We start from the raw sequence: 14,903 nt of genomic DNA, 5'->3' as shown, positions 1-14,903 counted from the left end.
TATGAAGATATTGAATAGAGCTGGACCCAGTACAGATCCATGCGGGACCCCACTCGATATGCCCTTCCAGCTAGACTGTGAACCACTGATAACTTCTCTCTGAGTACAGGTTTCCAATTAGTTGTGCATCAACCTTCCAGTAGGTTTGTCTAAGTTATATTTCTCTCGTCTGTTTATGAGAGGGTCATGTATCAAAAGCCTGACTAAAGTTGGGATATATCCCATCTCCTGCTTCCTCCATCCACAAATGTTCTGCTTCAGAGAAACATTTCTGCAATAAATAAATATATCTGCTGAAAGCAAACACGAAAGGGGGCCAGAGACAACCGAAGCGTGTGCTTAACTTTAAGCGCACCTGTAAGTCCATTCCTGTTCCACAAAGCATATGCTCAAGTGCCATCAAAATCAATGGGACTTCATCATGTGCTTCGCATTAAGCATGTGATCAAGAGCTGTCCCGAACAGGGATGGAGTTAAGTGCTTTGCTGAACTGTGGACTAACACAGGCCCCACTTTGCAGACACTCATATAACTTTGTGTACATGAATAATACCACTGAACTCATTGGACAACTCACATGGATAAAGTTACTTGGGCGCACCAAATGGATGTACGTGCGTGCCAAAGTTTTCTTGTGTGTAAGAGTTTGCAAGTCGGGGGCATAATTCTGACTTGGGTTGTGCTTTTGATCCGGAATGGTCACCATGGCTCGGGCCCATGGCAAGAGTTCCTCCTCCCAGGGTGTAAACATTTGATTTGTTCTGTCTGTGGTAGTGAGTCCCACGTAGGTTCCCCGGCATGACAAGGCATTTTGTTTTAATAAACCTCACTGGACGCATGCTAACTCAGCTAGCTTTGCTTCCTTCCCGTACCCCCCTCTGCTTTTAGTATAGGGTACTGTAATGATAATGTATGCTCTTATCATTAGTTGTGGCAATATATCCTAATTCAGTATTATTTTTGTATCAGATGGGATGGCTTAAAACATGGAAATAAAACAAACCTGGCTATAATGGGCCCAATTCTCATTTATAGTAAGGCCCTTTTACACCTCTCTGGCCTTAAAGAGCGCATAAATTACCTTTCCTGCCACTTTACACGACCGTGGTGAGGTGAAACAGCCTTAAAGAGGCTTTAGGGCTTGTCTGGACAGGAAGTGGTTCCTGATTAACTCCACGTGTGGCATTCCAGAATAAGAGCATCCACACATGGAATTAGTCAGGGACAGTTAAGCAGGAACGACTCCTTGTGTAGACAAGCCCTTTCCTAGATGAGAATCGGGCTCAGTAGTGCCCCTGCAGGTTTATTCTGGGGGACTGTTTCTGTGCAGAGTTGGGGGACAGGTTCTTCCTATGGATGGAAGGTGAGGGTTGAATTTACCACAGTGGGCATCTTCACTAGTGAAAGTGGTACGTTGTTAACTCAAGTTAGCTAAACAAAGGTAAAATCCTAGTGGAGACTCGGCAGTTGGCAGGTTTCACACAAAGTTATCAGGTTGAGTTAAAACCTATGGGAAAGTCTGGGGTTTAAGCAGCTACTCCCTTTGCATCTTGTGTCTCTTCTGAATGAATAACAGTAAAAGTCAAATACAGACCAAATGGGTTGCCTGGATTATGACGAACACAGAATTTACTGGCTGTAACTCCCCTAGGAGAAAGCTTTAGGACAATATGAGCCCCATTCCCCCGAAAAGGTGATTTTTACCTTTCTTTCCTGGCTTTGGTTCTCTCCTCTTCGTACCTGCAATGAACAAGATAGATTTCCTTAAATGTCACCGCCAGGAAAACACAGCATTCACTCTGAAGCCGAAAGAGCCTGGGGCAAGCAGTGGCTCCAGAATACAAAGAGTTAATGTGTTCTCTCTCTTGCATTTTCTGCAGTAGGAATGGGGAAGCTTGAGGCACAGAGAGGGTAGGACTTGCCCAAAGCCAAGCAATGAGTCTGTGGCAGAGCTGGGACTAGACCACAGCCAGGCCTCCTGAATGCCAAGCCGTGATCACAGGACCATCCTTCCTCTCTGAAGCACGGGAAAGAGGTGCACATGGTTAGGAGCTAATGGACTGTGGCCCCCAGAGTTGCCAAGTTTTCAAGTGAGAGGTCCCTGTGATACTTACTGTAGGAGGCAGTCAGGAATCTGGACGTGCTCCATGGGGATAGTCTGCTCCAGTTCTTCCAGACTGTGAACGTACTGGATCTTATTGATAAACTTCACACTGACAGAGGAAGAGAACATGCACCCTTTAAGAGCTTATTCTGACTTCCCCCTTCATAGAACTGTGACTATCTGGGACATACATCCAGATCCTGTCAAAATCTGTGGGTGTTTTGCTGTTGATTTCAATTCAACTGGGATATGACCCAAAACGAAGGCTTCTCTTTAGCCAGAGGCTACAGGCACTTCAGACACCTAGAGTGGGGTTCTCCTGCTCCCAGCTTCATTCCACCCTTTTGACAGTAACTTTTGCTGAGAGAGGATGGCTTTGGGGTGAGCTGTGAGTGCCAATCCTATGAGTTTTTACACCAGTCTATGCAGTGACCCGGACCGGGAGAGGCTGGGGCTAAGGCATCTGGGACTTCTCAAAGAACCACTAACTTCTGTGGGGAGAGAATTTGGCCTAGAGTCCTCCTTGCTAGAGCACCCACCCAACCCAAGTCAGGAGCTGGCCAGTTGTTCCTTTAGTTGTTATAAGAACTTGATAAAAATAAAAACAAACAAACAAAAAAAACCCTTCCAGCAGCATTGGGACACCTTTCCCCTCTCCCAGTGAGTAAATTTCCTGCCACAAAAATCCAGCCTCCCTTTCTGGCTGCCTCAGTAGGGTAACAGGAATACAGGGCTTGCCAGGCTCAATCAGAGAGAAGGCCCAGCAAGCTCAGTATCCTCTCTCTGACTGTGGCCAGTCCCAGGTGATTCAGAGGAAGGGGTGACCCACGTGGGATAATCTGCCCCTCGTGTTGTGTAGCCCTCACCCTGCTCTCTAACACGTAGAGATTGACACGAGGTTTAATAGCTTTTCCAAAACCCACTGGGATGCGGGAGAGTTCTTTGTTCACCTGATGAAGGGTCTGGATATAGCCAGCACTGTCCGGATGAACCACGAAGGGTGCACGATTATCAAAGCTTTCAGGTTTTTCCGTAGCCTGCGGAAAGGCCAGAGGTGAGAGGTTAGATGCAAAGGGCTTGCTTCCAAACTCCTGGAGGGCCCCGTGGGACTCCGTGGATTTCAGAGATTTACTCTGGTGTCAGGGCAGAATTGGGCCCACAGGATTACATAAGTTAGAGAAGGAGAAGACCTGCTAGGGCATAGTCCTGATGCTTTTAGCAGTTGTAGGGATGTTCCTACAGTAAATTCTTCAGCACCTCACCCAGGCCTTGATTTACACACTCTGATGATAACAGGGCTTCCACCATGTCCGTTGGAAGAGGAAAGAGAAAATCTGTTCTAGTCCTAAAGCAGCAAGAGGCTAGTCACACAAAGGGTCTTCGGCAGGCAGTGCTCAGTGTCCTCTAACGTTTAGGTGCCTAGAAAATCGCTGGGATTCACAGAGCCTGAGTTCGGGGCCTGGGCTCCCTATACAATGAATGGGGAGAGACAGGCGCCTCAGAATGGGAATCACAAAAGCCAGTGTCTAGGTGGCCCCTTGCCCAAGCTAGCTAGAGGGAGGTGCCCTGCCCTGCCCCACTCATGGAGATAGGTGCCTCCTTCTGCCAGGGATTCTCAGCAACAAGCCAGTGGGGTGGGGTGGGGAGGGGGGGCTCCCTTATAACCTTGAACCCCGTGGTTAGCATACTCAGCTGGGATGTGGGAGACCCTGGTTCAAGTGCCCCTTCATTGGAGGAGGAGAAGGGATCTGCCACCTCTCCGGTGAGCATAGGAGAAATTTAACTTCTATATTTGTGGGGGCGGCTCCAGTCAGGCCAACTGGAGGGGTGGGGGATGGGGGACTCACAAATTCCGTGCCTGCCCCCAAGGGCGCCATTTCAGATTTGGTGGTGGTGGTGGGGGACACAACTTTAACCGTGATTCCAGGGGCTACTTAGGCAGCTGAAAACTCTAGTGGTTTTGCAGATAATAACTTAGAAATCTCTGACAGGAGCCCAGTATCGAATTCCTATCTCAAGAAAGAAAATTAAATAAATATTAGACCCGCTCAGCTCTAATAGTAACATGTTCTGACCTCTTGTGGCAAGTCACTTATGGGACACTGGTTAGATTTAAAATGGTAATGTCTATTCTTACTCAAATACTCTTACTACAGTCGGAAGGGAACATCATGATCATCTAGTCTGACCTCCTGCACCGCGCAGGCCACAGAACCTCCCCCACCCACTCCTGTAATAGCCCCCTAGTCTCTGGCTGAGTTACTGAAGTCCTCAAATCGTGGTGTAAAGACTTCAAGGTACAGAGACTCCACCACACCACAGAAACACTAACCCAGGAACCAATCCCTGTCAGAAACCCCATTGCCAGCTCTGTCCCCATATCTACTCTAGCGACACCATCAGAGGACCCAGCCACATCAGCCACACCATCAGGCATAGGCGCCAACTTCTACTCGCCCCGGTGGGTGCTCGACCCCGCCTCTGCCTCCAGCCCCGCCCCGACTCCACCCCTTCCCCACCCCCATCCCGCCACCATTCCTACCCCTTCCCCAAAGTCCCTGCCCCGCCTCTTCCCCGCCTCCTCCCCTGAGCGCGCCACGTTCCTGCTCCTCCCTCCCTCCCTCCTGGAGCTGGTTATGCCAAGCGCTGGGAGATCGGATGAGGAGCCGGGACGTGGCGCACTCAGGAAGGGAGGCAGAGGAGGTGAGGTGGGGCGGGGAGGGGAGCTTGGCTGCCGGGGGGTGGGTGCAGAGCACCTACTAGGTTTCCCTGTGGGTGCTCCAGCCCGGGAGTACCCACGGAGTCGGCGCCTATGCCACCAGGGGCTCATTCACCTGCACATCTACCAATGTGATATCTGCCAGCATGTGCCAGCAATGCCCCTCTGCCATGTACATTGGCCAAACCGGACAGTCTCTACGCAAAAGAATAAATGGGCACAAATCAGACATCAGGAATGATAACATACAAAAACCAGTAGGAGAACACTTCAATCTCCCTGGACATTCAATGACAGATTTAAAAGTAGCCATCCTGTAACAAAAAAACCTTCAGAAACAGACTTCAAAGAGAAACTTCAGAGCTACAATTCATTTGCAAACTTAACACCATTAATTTGGGCTTGAACAGGGGCTGGGAGTGGCTGGCTCACGACAAAAGCAATTTTCCTTCTCTTGGTATGGACACCTCCTCATTAGCTATTGGGAGTGGACCACATCCACCCTGGCTGAATTGGCCCTGTCAACACTGGTTCTCCTCTTGTAAGGTGACTCCCTTCTCTTCATGTACCAGTATATTTATGCCTGTGTCTGTAATTTTCATGCCATGCATCTGAAGAAGTGGGTTTTTTACCCACGAAAGGTTATGCCCCAATAAATCTGTTAGTCTTTAAGGTGCCACCAGACTCCTTGTTGTTTTTGTGGATATAGACTAACACGGCTGCCCCTCGGATGCATTTCCTTTGTCTACAAAATCAGTTCTCCTCTCAAAGAAAGATATTAGTGACTTTGTTATCATTGAATACAAGAATTGAAACTATTGTAGAAAATTCTACAATTACTTTCTATCCTTTAGGCTACTTGCAGTTCGCCAAGCTAGGAGCAGATCATTTAACTTTAGGAAACACCCTAACAGCCCTTTCCTATCTTAATCACCTGCTAATCACTCTGTTTATAAACACAATTCTGACGCCCTGCTCAGGGAGCAGCACCTCTCCCATCTCTGCAGAACTCATTGCATCCCATACTCAGACGGCCTGCCCCTGAGGCTTGCAGTTTGGTGGGGGAAACACCCTTCCTTGCCCTCCCCTCCACCTGTGCAGGTGAGCACCCTAACCGCTGGGCTATGGGATACTCTGCTGTGGGGAATCCCTCCTATTGAAGCTGTTCTACTCTGACTAAATTAAAAAACGACATGGGTGCAGGGGGCCTGGATCTTCTACCCCCCAGGGGAGTGTGCTAACCACCAGGCTACAGAGTCATTCTCATGCCTGCTCGTTCTCTCTGGCTCAATGATTCTTCCATTATTTAGACACCGGGGACACCCGAAAATGGAGACACCCCAACTGATCAGCTGTCTGCAGCATCCCCAAACCTGAACTCGACGGAGCTATGCCGATCTACACCAGCCGGGGATCTGGGTTCTACAATATAGATTAAAATAGCGTGACTAAGAAATTCTCTTTTTACTTACTTCTTCCACGGAGACACCCATTATTAGTATCCCCTTTGTGCTAGGCGCTGTGCAAACACAGAACACAAAGAGAGTCCCCGCCCCAGAGTTTACAATCTAAGTATGAGGCAACAGACACCAGGGGGAGAGAGATGGGGTAGCGTGAGAAAACAATACTTGTTAGTACAGAGCGTTAGTAAAATACTCTTTAGTTCCTTTACTAGTTTTTTGCATCAAATTGATGTTGACCGAGGTGTGTCTCTCTGTTACTACAGGTATACATGCTTGTATTTAATACTCCTGTGAAATATAACCAATAGAAGGGACGAAATAGCATCAAAGTCTAATGTGAAAATGATCCTCATTTTCTTTTTATGGACCCCCCCGGTCTGTATATGCTGCACCTTTGTCTTGGGTTGTGAAGTGTGAACCTGGTAATCAGGAATGAACGACCCAGTGAGTGCAAGGAGGAAGCAGGCCCAACAGTTCCTCCTGCTGGTGCCCATTTAGCGCTGCAGGCTGGCTTTCCCAGTGCATCACTTTGCAAGAGTCCCTGCTGCCGCATGGGATATGTGGAATGATACCAGGTGAGAAACAATTCTGCTGACTTTGTCCCCTTTTTCCCCTTTTTGCTAGGAGGGATGGAGTCATGCCCCCGGGACCTGTAGTGCTCAAGTCCCACCCCCTATAGGTGGGGTCATAGAATTATAGAATATCAGGGTTGGAAGGGACCTCAGGAGGTCATCTAGTCCAACCCCCTAGGCAATGCAGGACCAATCCCCAATTTTTGCCCCAGATCCCTAAATGGTCCCCTCAAGGATTGAACTCACAACCCTGGGTTTAGCAGGCCAATGCTCAAACCACTGAGCTATCCCTCCCCCGTCCTCTGTATGCATCCAGTCCTAACATACCTTACGTGGGTGCATAGGAGCCAAAATCAGCTTTACAGCTGTGGGACTGAGTCACATTTACACTAAGGCTCCTTTGCATTGTTTTGGTGGTGCCTTAAGCTGGGTGTATAGTGCAGTGGATGATCAGGGAAATAACCTGCCCATAGAGGGCATTCCTCACCTTCTGTCTATCATCTGGTAGCATTTCTTCAGCCAGCCCAGGCCTGGCATCCTCCGACGTGGTGTGGCTCCATTCAGGTACACGATCATGTAGTCCTCGGCCACCAGCAGCTCCAAGCTACTGATCACGTACCTATCGGGTGGAAATCCAAAGCCGCCATGGAGTGGGATTGCAGGGACTGAAGCTTCAATACATACAGCGGGGTTTCTGTATTTATTTGTGTACACCCTCTCTCCCAGCCCCACCACGCTGATCATTCTCCAATCTATTCTGACTCCGTATTGTGACTCAGGTCACTCTATTTGGCCACAAGAAGGTTCAAAGGAACACTGCAACTGAAAATCAGACCTGTCTGTCTTTGTGGGTTGTGGGATTTGGAGAAGATGTTTCAAATCCACCGTGAGGCACCTTTGCAGAAGCCATGAAGGGGTGTGTTTAGGTGGGGCCTAGAGATCAAGTACAGTGGTCCATATATTTATGTCCATAAGTTCCTTTGCACAGCAATAGCCTCAGATGGATAACTCCTACTCTGGGCAGGCATTTATTGCTGGCCAGCATATGGGCGCACATCCATGCTATATGTGAAGCTGCTTTGAGGTATCGGTGTTGGGTCAGAATTTGGACCATTGGGCAGGTAGGAGGACACTGTGGACAACAGGTCATCCAGCAGTATTCAGCCAGTTACACAGCAGCACCCTGTACAGCTGGCATGGATTCCACCTTGCCTAGTCTCCCAGATGAGGTGCTCCATGTAAAGTCCCAGTGAGTGGCACAGATACTGAGGTTACCTGGGGACCTGGGATACTTCTTGCCTCCCCTCCATCATGCAACTTGGCGTTGTCACTTACAAGAAGAGGTTCTCCATGATGTAATGGTAATCAGCTAGATTACTGTCTGGGAGATAGCAGGCAGCAAAGACAATGATTGCATTGAGACCTTCTCCGTAGTACCCTAATAGAGAAAGAGATGGACAGCATGGCCGCTTGAGTGAGACAGAGGCAGGAGGTCAAAACGGAAAACAACAAAGTGCTTCTGCAGCCAGGCCTGTGCTTATGCTGTGTTGTGGGACACCACCCGGTCCACAGAGAGGTGTCCTGACCCCGCGCAGAACTCCCACTGACCTCCATGCAGGAGGAACTATGCAGGATCACAGCCCGGGAGAGATGCAATGCGATGTTTACTTTGTTGTATTACTTTATGAAGCTCCTGTTGCTGGAGCAGCTCAGGGCTTATTTGAAAATCACTATGGCTTGCAGTGTGCCACAAAGTTATGCCCATGAGGATTTTGGCAAATTCCCAAGGAAATTGGATTCCAGAAGTAGAGGCCATCGACTGAGAGAGCCCAAGTTATGATCCAGTCCTGGAAACTTTTACCCGGGGACGAACAACAACGGCCTCCCATTTGATCTTAACATGCTCTGTTAGGCCCCTTATTCAGAATGGTCGGCTCATTATTCAGTCGTTGGATATAAACCAGTCTTTGTATTCGGGGAAAATATGGTCTGCTGTCAACGCACAGGAGTAGGAGCGCTATTCCTGGCTGTACCATTGACTCATTGCCAGCCACGAATTTTCAGAAGTGGCCACTATGTCTGGTGCCTTAGTGCCTACGTTGTCCAACCTGAGACACCAAGGCCTGGTTTTCAGAGCTGCTTAGCTCCTGCAGCTCCAGTTGACTTCCGTGTTAGTTGGGGGTGTCCCGCACCTCTGAGGGGGACCAGACCCTAGATCTACTGCTGCCATCAGCTCCTGTATGCTTTCTATTATGTAGCTAGGTTTTTTAGGGTGACAATCGGAGCTGGGGGGAAAATGGTTTCCCCATCCCTGGAAGATTTTTGATATTTTATCCTGTTCTAGGATGAAAAGTCAAAATCTTGAAATTTTTTGCAAGTGAAAAATCTACAAGACATCCAGTTCAGGTCCATCAAAACATTTGGTTTCGACCTTTTTAAAATTTGTTTTACACTGAACTACGAATTAACTTAAATTTTGAAACAAAAAAGTTGTTTTGGACCAAACGAGGGGAACTTTTTGCTTTGCAAAAGTCAAAACAGGATGGTTTGACAATTTCAAAACTTTTTTCCCCAAACATTTTTCCAAACAGGCCGTGCATTGAAACTGGCCCTGTCCTGCAAAGTGTTGTCAGAAAAAAGTTTAGTCAAAATAATCCCAACTGGCTTTAGTGATGTGAATGGTGCCCTGCTCAGTGGGATAGCTGCCTCGTACGATATGGGGAACTGGCTCTCCTTACTGATGGGCAAGACAACCAGTTGCTCATGGGTGGCGGGTATCAAAGGCCGGGGGAGGCTGAGCCTCCCCAAACAGCCTTGCGTGGCCCTGCCCACGCTCCACCCCTGGCCACACCACATGCCCGCCCGGTACTCTGGGGCTGGGGGCATTGGGGACCGCGCTGCCTGCTTGGTGCTGGGGGGGCTCTGGGCTCCGGCGGGGGAAGGGAGGGAAGAGGGGCAGGGCCTTGGCCACAAGGGGCGAGTCGGGCCGGAGCTAGCCTCCCTGAGCCTGTGGTTCACCCGCCGCCCATGCAGTTGCTACATCTCTTCCAGCCCCACCATCCCAAGAAGCAACTATAAGAAAGGCCGGCAGGCCAGTGCATTTCTGAGGCACCATGGTCTTCCTAAACCTCACCTCCATGTGTCACCACCTTCATGTAGGGTTTGATCATCTGCAGATCAATGCGGTGTTCCTGCTCCCCAATGATAACTGTCCTCCATAGTCTCCCATTGGTAGCGCTGCTGTCTTCTACCACCCCATCCCCAAAGAGGTCTGCGCTGTTCCCGGGCATGTTCTTGGCTGTGGCCACAGGTGTATCATCTGGAAGAGGGAAAGCGAGAACTCTGGTGAGCTTCTCCTTGAGACTGGATAGAGGTCTAAGGTGCTTATCTAGGCGTCTACACTGAAAACGTACATTGGCATAGCTATGTCTCTCCGGGTGTGAAGAATCCCCCCTTCCCCATAGCAACACAGTTCAGATGACCTAACCCATGGTGCAGACAGTGCTAGGTCGACGGAAGACTGTAGTGAGTGTCTACACTGAAGCGTTACAGTGGTGCAGGTGTAGCTATGCTGCTGTAGCGTTTTAAGTGTAGACACACCCTAAGATCCAGACTCAGAATGCATGCATTAAGAATACAAACTGGAGTCTCAGTCTGCTCTCCATGCAGGGCAATAAGAGACCGCAACAACCACAGACTGAGAACCTGTCACCTCAGGGTGGGATGCAGAGATAAAATTTCTCTCACCATTAATGACGGTCCATTGAAGCAGCTAATCCTGGAACCCACAATGGGAGAGGCAATTCTTGCTTTAGTCCTAAGTGGTGCACAGGATCTGGTCCAAGAGGTGAATATAGCTGGACCACTCAGTAATAGAGTCGATTATGTAATGAAATTAAAAACCCTTGTAGGGGGGAAAAGACCAAAGAAACCCACCACAGAAGCTTTTAACTTCAAAACAGGGAACTACACAAAAATGAGAAGGCTAGTTTAATGGAAATTAAAAGGAACAGTCACAAGAATGAAATGCCTGCAAGCTGCATGGAAATTTTTAAAAAGCACCATAACAGAGGCTCAAACTATATGTCTGCCCCAAAATTAAAAAAAAAAAAAAAAAATAAAGCAGCAAAAGGACCAAAAAGTGATACCATGGCTAAACAACACAGTAGAAGAGGCAGTTAGAGAAAAAAAGAGATCTTTTAAAAATTGGAAGTCAAATTCTACTGAGGAAAATAGAAAGAAACCTAATCTCTGGCAAGTCAAGTGTAAAAGTTAATAAGGCAGGCCAAAAAAGAATTTGAAGAACAACAGGCAAAAGATACAGAAACTAAAAGCAAAAAAATGTTGTTAAGTGCATCAGAAGCAGGAAGCCTGTCAAACAAGCCGTGGGACCGCTGGACAATCGAGGTGCTAAAGGAGCACTCAGGGAAGACAAGACCATTACAGAGAAGCTAAATGAATTCTTTGCATCAGTCTTCACTACAGAGAATGCGAGGGAGATTCCCAAACCTGAGCCATTCTTTTTAGGTGACAAATCTGAGGAACTGTCCCAGATTGAGGTGTCATGAGAGGAGGTTTTGGAACAAATTGATTAATTAAACAGAAATAAGTGACCAGGACCAGACGGGATTCACCCAAGAGTTCTGAAGGAACTCAAATATGAAATACAGAGCTACGAACCGTGGTATGTAACCTATCGCTTAAACCAGCCTCTGTACCAGATGACTGGCTGATAGCTAATGTAATGCCAACTTTTAAAAAAGGCTCCAGAGGCGATCCTGGCAATTACAGGCGGGTAAGCCTAACTTCAGTAACAGACAAATTGGTTCCAACTATAGTAAAGAACAAAATTATCAAACACTGTGATGGGGCACCTGCCCCACACTGGCCAGTAAGGGGTTAACTGAGCCCTAGGAAGGCTGTGCAGAAAGCAGCCAATAGGAGACGGGCTGCAAGGAGCAGCCAATCAGGGCCCGGCAGGCCCATATAAGAAGAGTTGCAGGTCAGAGCAAATTCAGTTGCTCCCTGGAGCTCCAGGAGGGAGGACTGGCTGCCTTGCAGGAGGAGGAAAGCTAGCACCTTGGACAGAGCAGTGCAGGGCAGGATCAGGGAAGTGAGGGCGAGCTCCTAGCTGACTGATAAAACTGGCATGCTGAGGCCCTGAGACAAGAGAGGAGAAGGTGCTGGGGTTGTGGGGAAGCAGCCCAGGGAAGTAGACTGAGAGGTTGGAGGGGATGCAGCGCATGGCTGCTGCCTGCAGGGTCCCTGAGCCGGGACCCGGAGTAGCGGGCAGGCCTGGGTTGCCCCTCACCTCCACTCACCACTGAGGAAACAGCTGGACGATCGGACTGTGGTACCTCCGGAAGCGGGGCAGCGGGGGGGGGAGCACAGAGTATGGCACAGCTGGAGGGCTGTGTCCTGAAGAGGACGCCATGGTCCTTGGAACGAGACGGGTCCAGGAGCAGAAGTGACAGCGGCAAGACATCACCAGAAGAAGGCGCACCGCCTAGCCGAGCTAATCCCAGAGACAGCCAGCAGGGGGCGCTAGCGAGGTGAGTGAAGCCCATGACAGACACATCGATGAACATGATTTGTTGGGGGAAGAGGCAACATGCTTTTTGTAAAGGGAAATCGTGCCTCACCAATCTACTAGAATTCTTTGAGGGGGTCAGCGAACGTGTGGACCAGGCTGATCCAGTGGATATGGTGTATTTGGACTTCCAGAAAGCCTTTGACAAGGTCCCTTACCAACGGCTCTTAAGCAAAGTAAGCTGTCATGGGATAAGAGGGAAGGTCCTCTCATGGATCAGTAACTGGTTAAAAGATAGGAAACAAAGGGTAGGAATAAACGGTCAATTTTCACAATAGAGAGAGGTAAACAGTGGGGTCCCAAAGGACCTGTTTTGGGACCAATGTTGTTCATCTTATTAATAAATGATCTGGAAAAAGGGGCAAACAGTGAGGTGGCAAAGTTTTCAGACTATACAAAACTACTCAAGATAGTTAAGTCCAAAGCTGACTATGAAGAGTTACAAAAGGATCTTACAAAACTGGGTGACTGGCAGGTGAAATTCAGTGTTGACAATTACAAAGTAATGCACATCAGAAAACATAGTCCCAACTCTACATACAAAATTATGTGGTCTAAACTAGTTGTTTCCACTCGAGAAAGAGATCTTGGAGTCATTGTGGATAGTTCTCTGAAAACATCCCCTCAATGTGCAGCAGCAGTCAAAAAATCTAACACAATGTTAGGAACCATTAGGAAAGGGCTAGATAAGAAGATGTAAAATATCATAATGCCACTATATAAATCCATGGTACGCCCACACCTTGAATACCAAGTGCAGTTCTGGTCACCTCATCTCTAAAAAGATATATTAGAATTGGAAAAAGTCCAGAGAAGGGCAACAAAAATGATTAAGGTTTTGGAACAGCTTCCATATGAGGAGAGACTAAAAAGAATGGGAAGTTTTGAAGAGAGACAGCTAAGAGGGGCATATGAGAGAGGTCTATAAAATCACGACTGGTGTGGAGAAAGTGAATAAGGAAGCGTTATTTACTCCTTCAAGCACTAGGGGTCGCCCAATGACATTAATAGGCAGCTGGTTTAAAATAAACCTAAGGAAGTACTACTTCAAACAATGCTCAGTCAACCTGTGGAACTCATTGCCAGGGGATGTTGTGAAGGCCAAAAGTATAACTGGGTTCAAAAAAGAATTAGATCAGTTCATGGAGGATAAGTCCATCAATGGCTATTAGCCAAGATGGTCAGGGATGTTCTGTGTGTCCCTAAACGCCCCAACTGCCGGAAGTTGGGAATGGATGACAGGGGATGGGTCACTCGATAATTGCCCTGTTCTGCTCATTGCCTCTGAATGAACTGGCGCCAGTCACTGTCAGAAGACAGGATACTGGGTTCCATGGACGGTCGGTCTGACCCAGTGTGGTCTTTCTGATGTTCCTGTTCTTACATTTGGAGGGGCACTCGAGGGAGGCAGAATGTAATGATCTGTGTTGGAATCTGGCCTGAGGTCAGTGCCCTGGCTCTTGTGAGAAGTGACACAGACTCTTTATTGAGCTCAAGTAGTCAGTTCCTCGGTATTGCACCTCACCTGAGAGATAGAGCCTTGTGGAACAGCATGCTGGGGGATTAGCACAGGACTGACTCGGGGGGAGAGAACTTCTGAATCACCACCCCCAAGCCCTCCCTGGAGTTGTGGGGGCAGATCTTTGCAGGGGACTGGACAAGATGACCTCCTGAGGTCCCTTCCAGTCCTAAGATTCTATGATTCTGATTCTATGATCTTCAGCTGATCTCAGTTCTCGTCGTTCCATTGACTTCACCGTTGCTACGACAATTAACAACAGCTGAGCCTGTGCCATACCGTCAGCCGTGAATGTACTGAGGACAAACGGTACACGACGGAGCTATGTGTCACAGCTGGGGAACACCAAAGCAGAGTCAAAAGAAAAAGGGTTAAAGTTAATCCAAGACAAGGACCAAGTCCTAGAGAAATCCACCCCACGTTGGTCTTTTTTACCTTCCCATTCCAGTTCATTCCCATTGCCCAGGAACTCCAGGGAGTCCGTCTCATCCGGAGTTTCGATGTCATCTACGTTAATGTCCAGGTCGTCGGGCGTGTCCAGGAAGTCATCGGACAGCATGGAACCCTCACTTTGGTCCAGGGAAATGTTGATTTCAGGGGCTATGAGCGTCTTGCGCTTCCGATGAGCCCCGTTAAAGTTCAAAGTGTTAGGGGGAGCTGCAAGGAAAGAGGAAAGTAAATGACAGCTTGTCCTGATCATCCACCCTTGCAGCAAGACTTTGCCCTGCCAGATCCTTGCATCTGTGCAGCAGCCTTACACCCCTGTGCAGTGAGTTGTTTTATCCCCATTTTAAAGGGGGGTTAAACTGAGGCACAGAAATGTTAAGCACCTGTCCAGGCCAAGGGACTGAGTCAATGGCAAGAGTCAAGAGTAGAAGGCAGGTGTCCTGACTCTCAGCTCTCTGTTCTAATGAGGTCCCTGCACATTACAAAATA

General features: G+C 48.4%; 1 protein-coding gene across 6 annotated transcripts in view; it reads right to left on the bottom strand.

Annotated features, from left to right (window-relative positions):
* ATCAY (ATCAY kinesin light chain interacting caytaxin) overlaps positions 1-14,903 on the bottom strand; it is a 35,911-nt gene that overhangs the window by 9,066 nt on the left and 11,942 nt on the right. For all 6 annotated transcript variants that reach the window (XM_074939719.1, XM_074939720.1, XM_074939718.1 and 3 more), the window contains 7 exons: positions 14,403-14,624; positions 9,992-10,177; positions 8,194-8,296; positions 7,346-7,477; positions 3,055-3,141; positions 2,115-2,213; positions 1,705-1,740 (listed from right to left, as the gene is read on the bottom strand). In XM_074939719.1, the coding sequence (XP_074795820.1) occupies positions 1,705-1,740; positions 2,115-2,213; positions 3,055-3,141; positions 7,346-7,477; positions 8,194-8,296; positions 9,992-10,177; positions 14,403-14,624 (865 nt within the window). The remainder of the gene's footprint in view (positions 1-1,704; positions 1,741-2,114; positions 2,214-3,054; positions 3,142-7,345; positions 7,478-8,193; positions 8,297-9,991; positions 10,178-14,402; positions 14,625-14,903) is intronic.

The sequence above is a fragment of the Natator depressus genome, chromosome 25 (assembly GCF_965152275.1).
Source record: "Natator depressus isolate rNatDep1 chromosome 25, rNatDep2.hap1, whole genome shotgun sequence".
NCBI lineage: Eukaryota > Metazoa > Chordata > Testudines > Cheloniidae > Natator > Natator depressus.
This window is presented reverse-complemented; position numbering and strand designations above follow the sequence as displayed.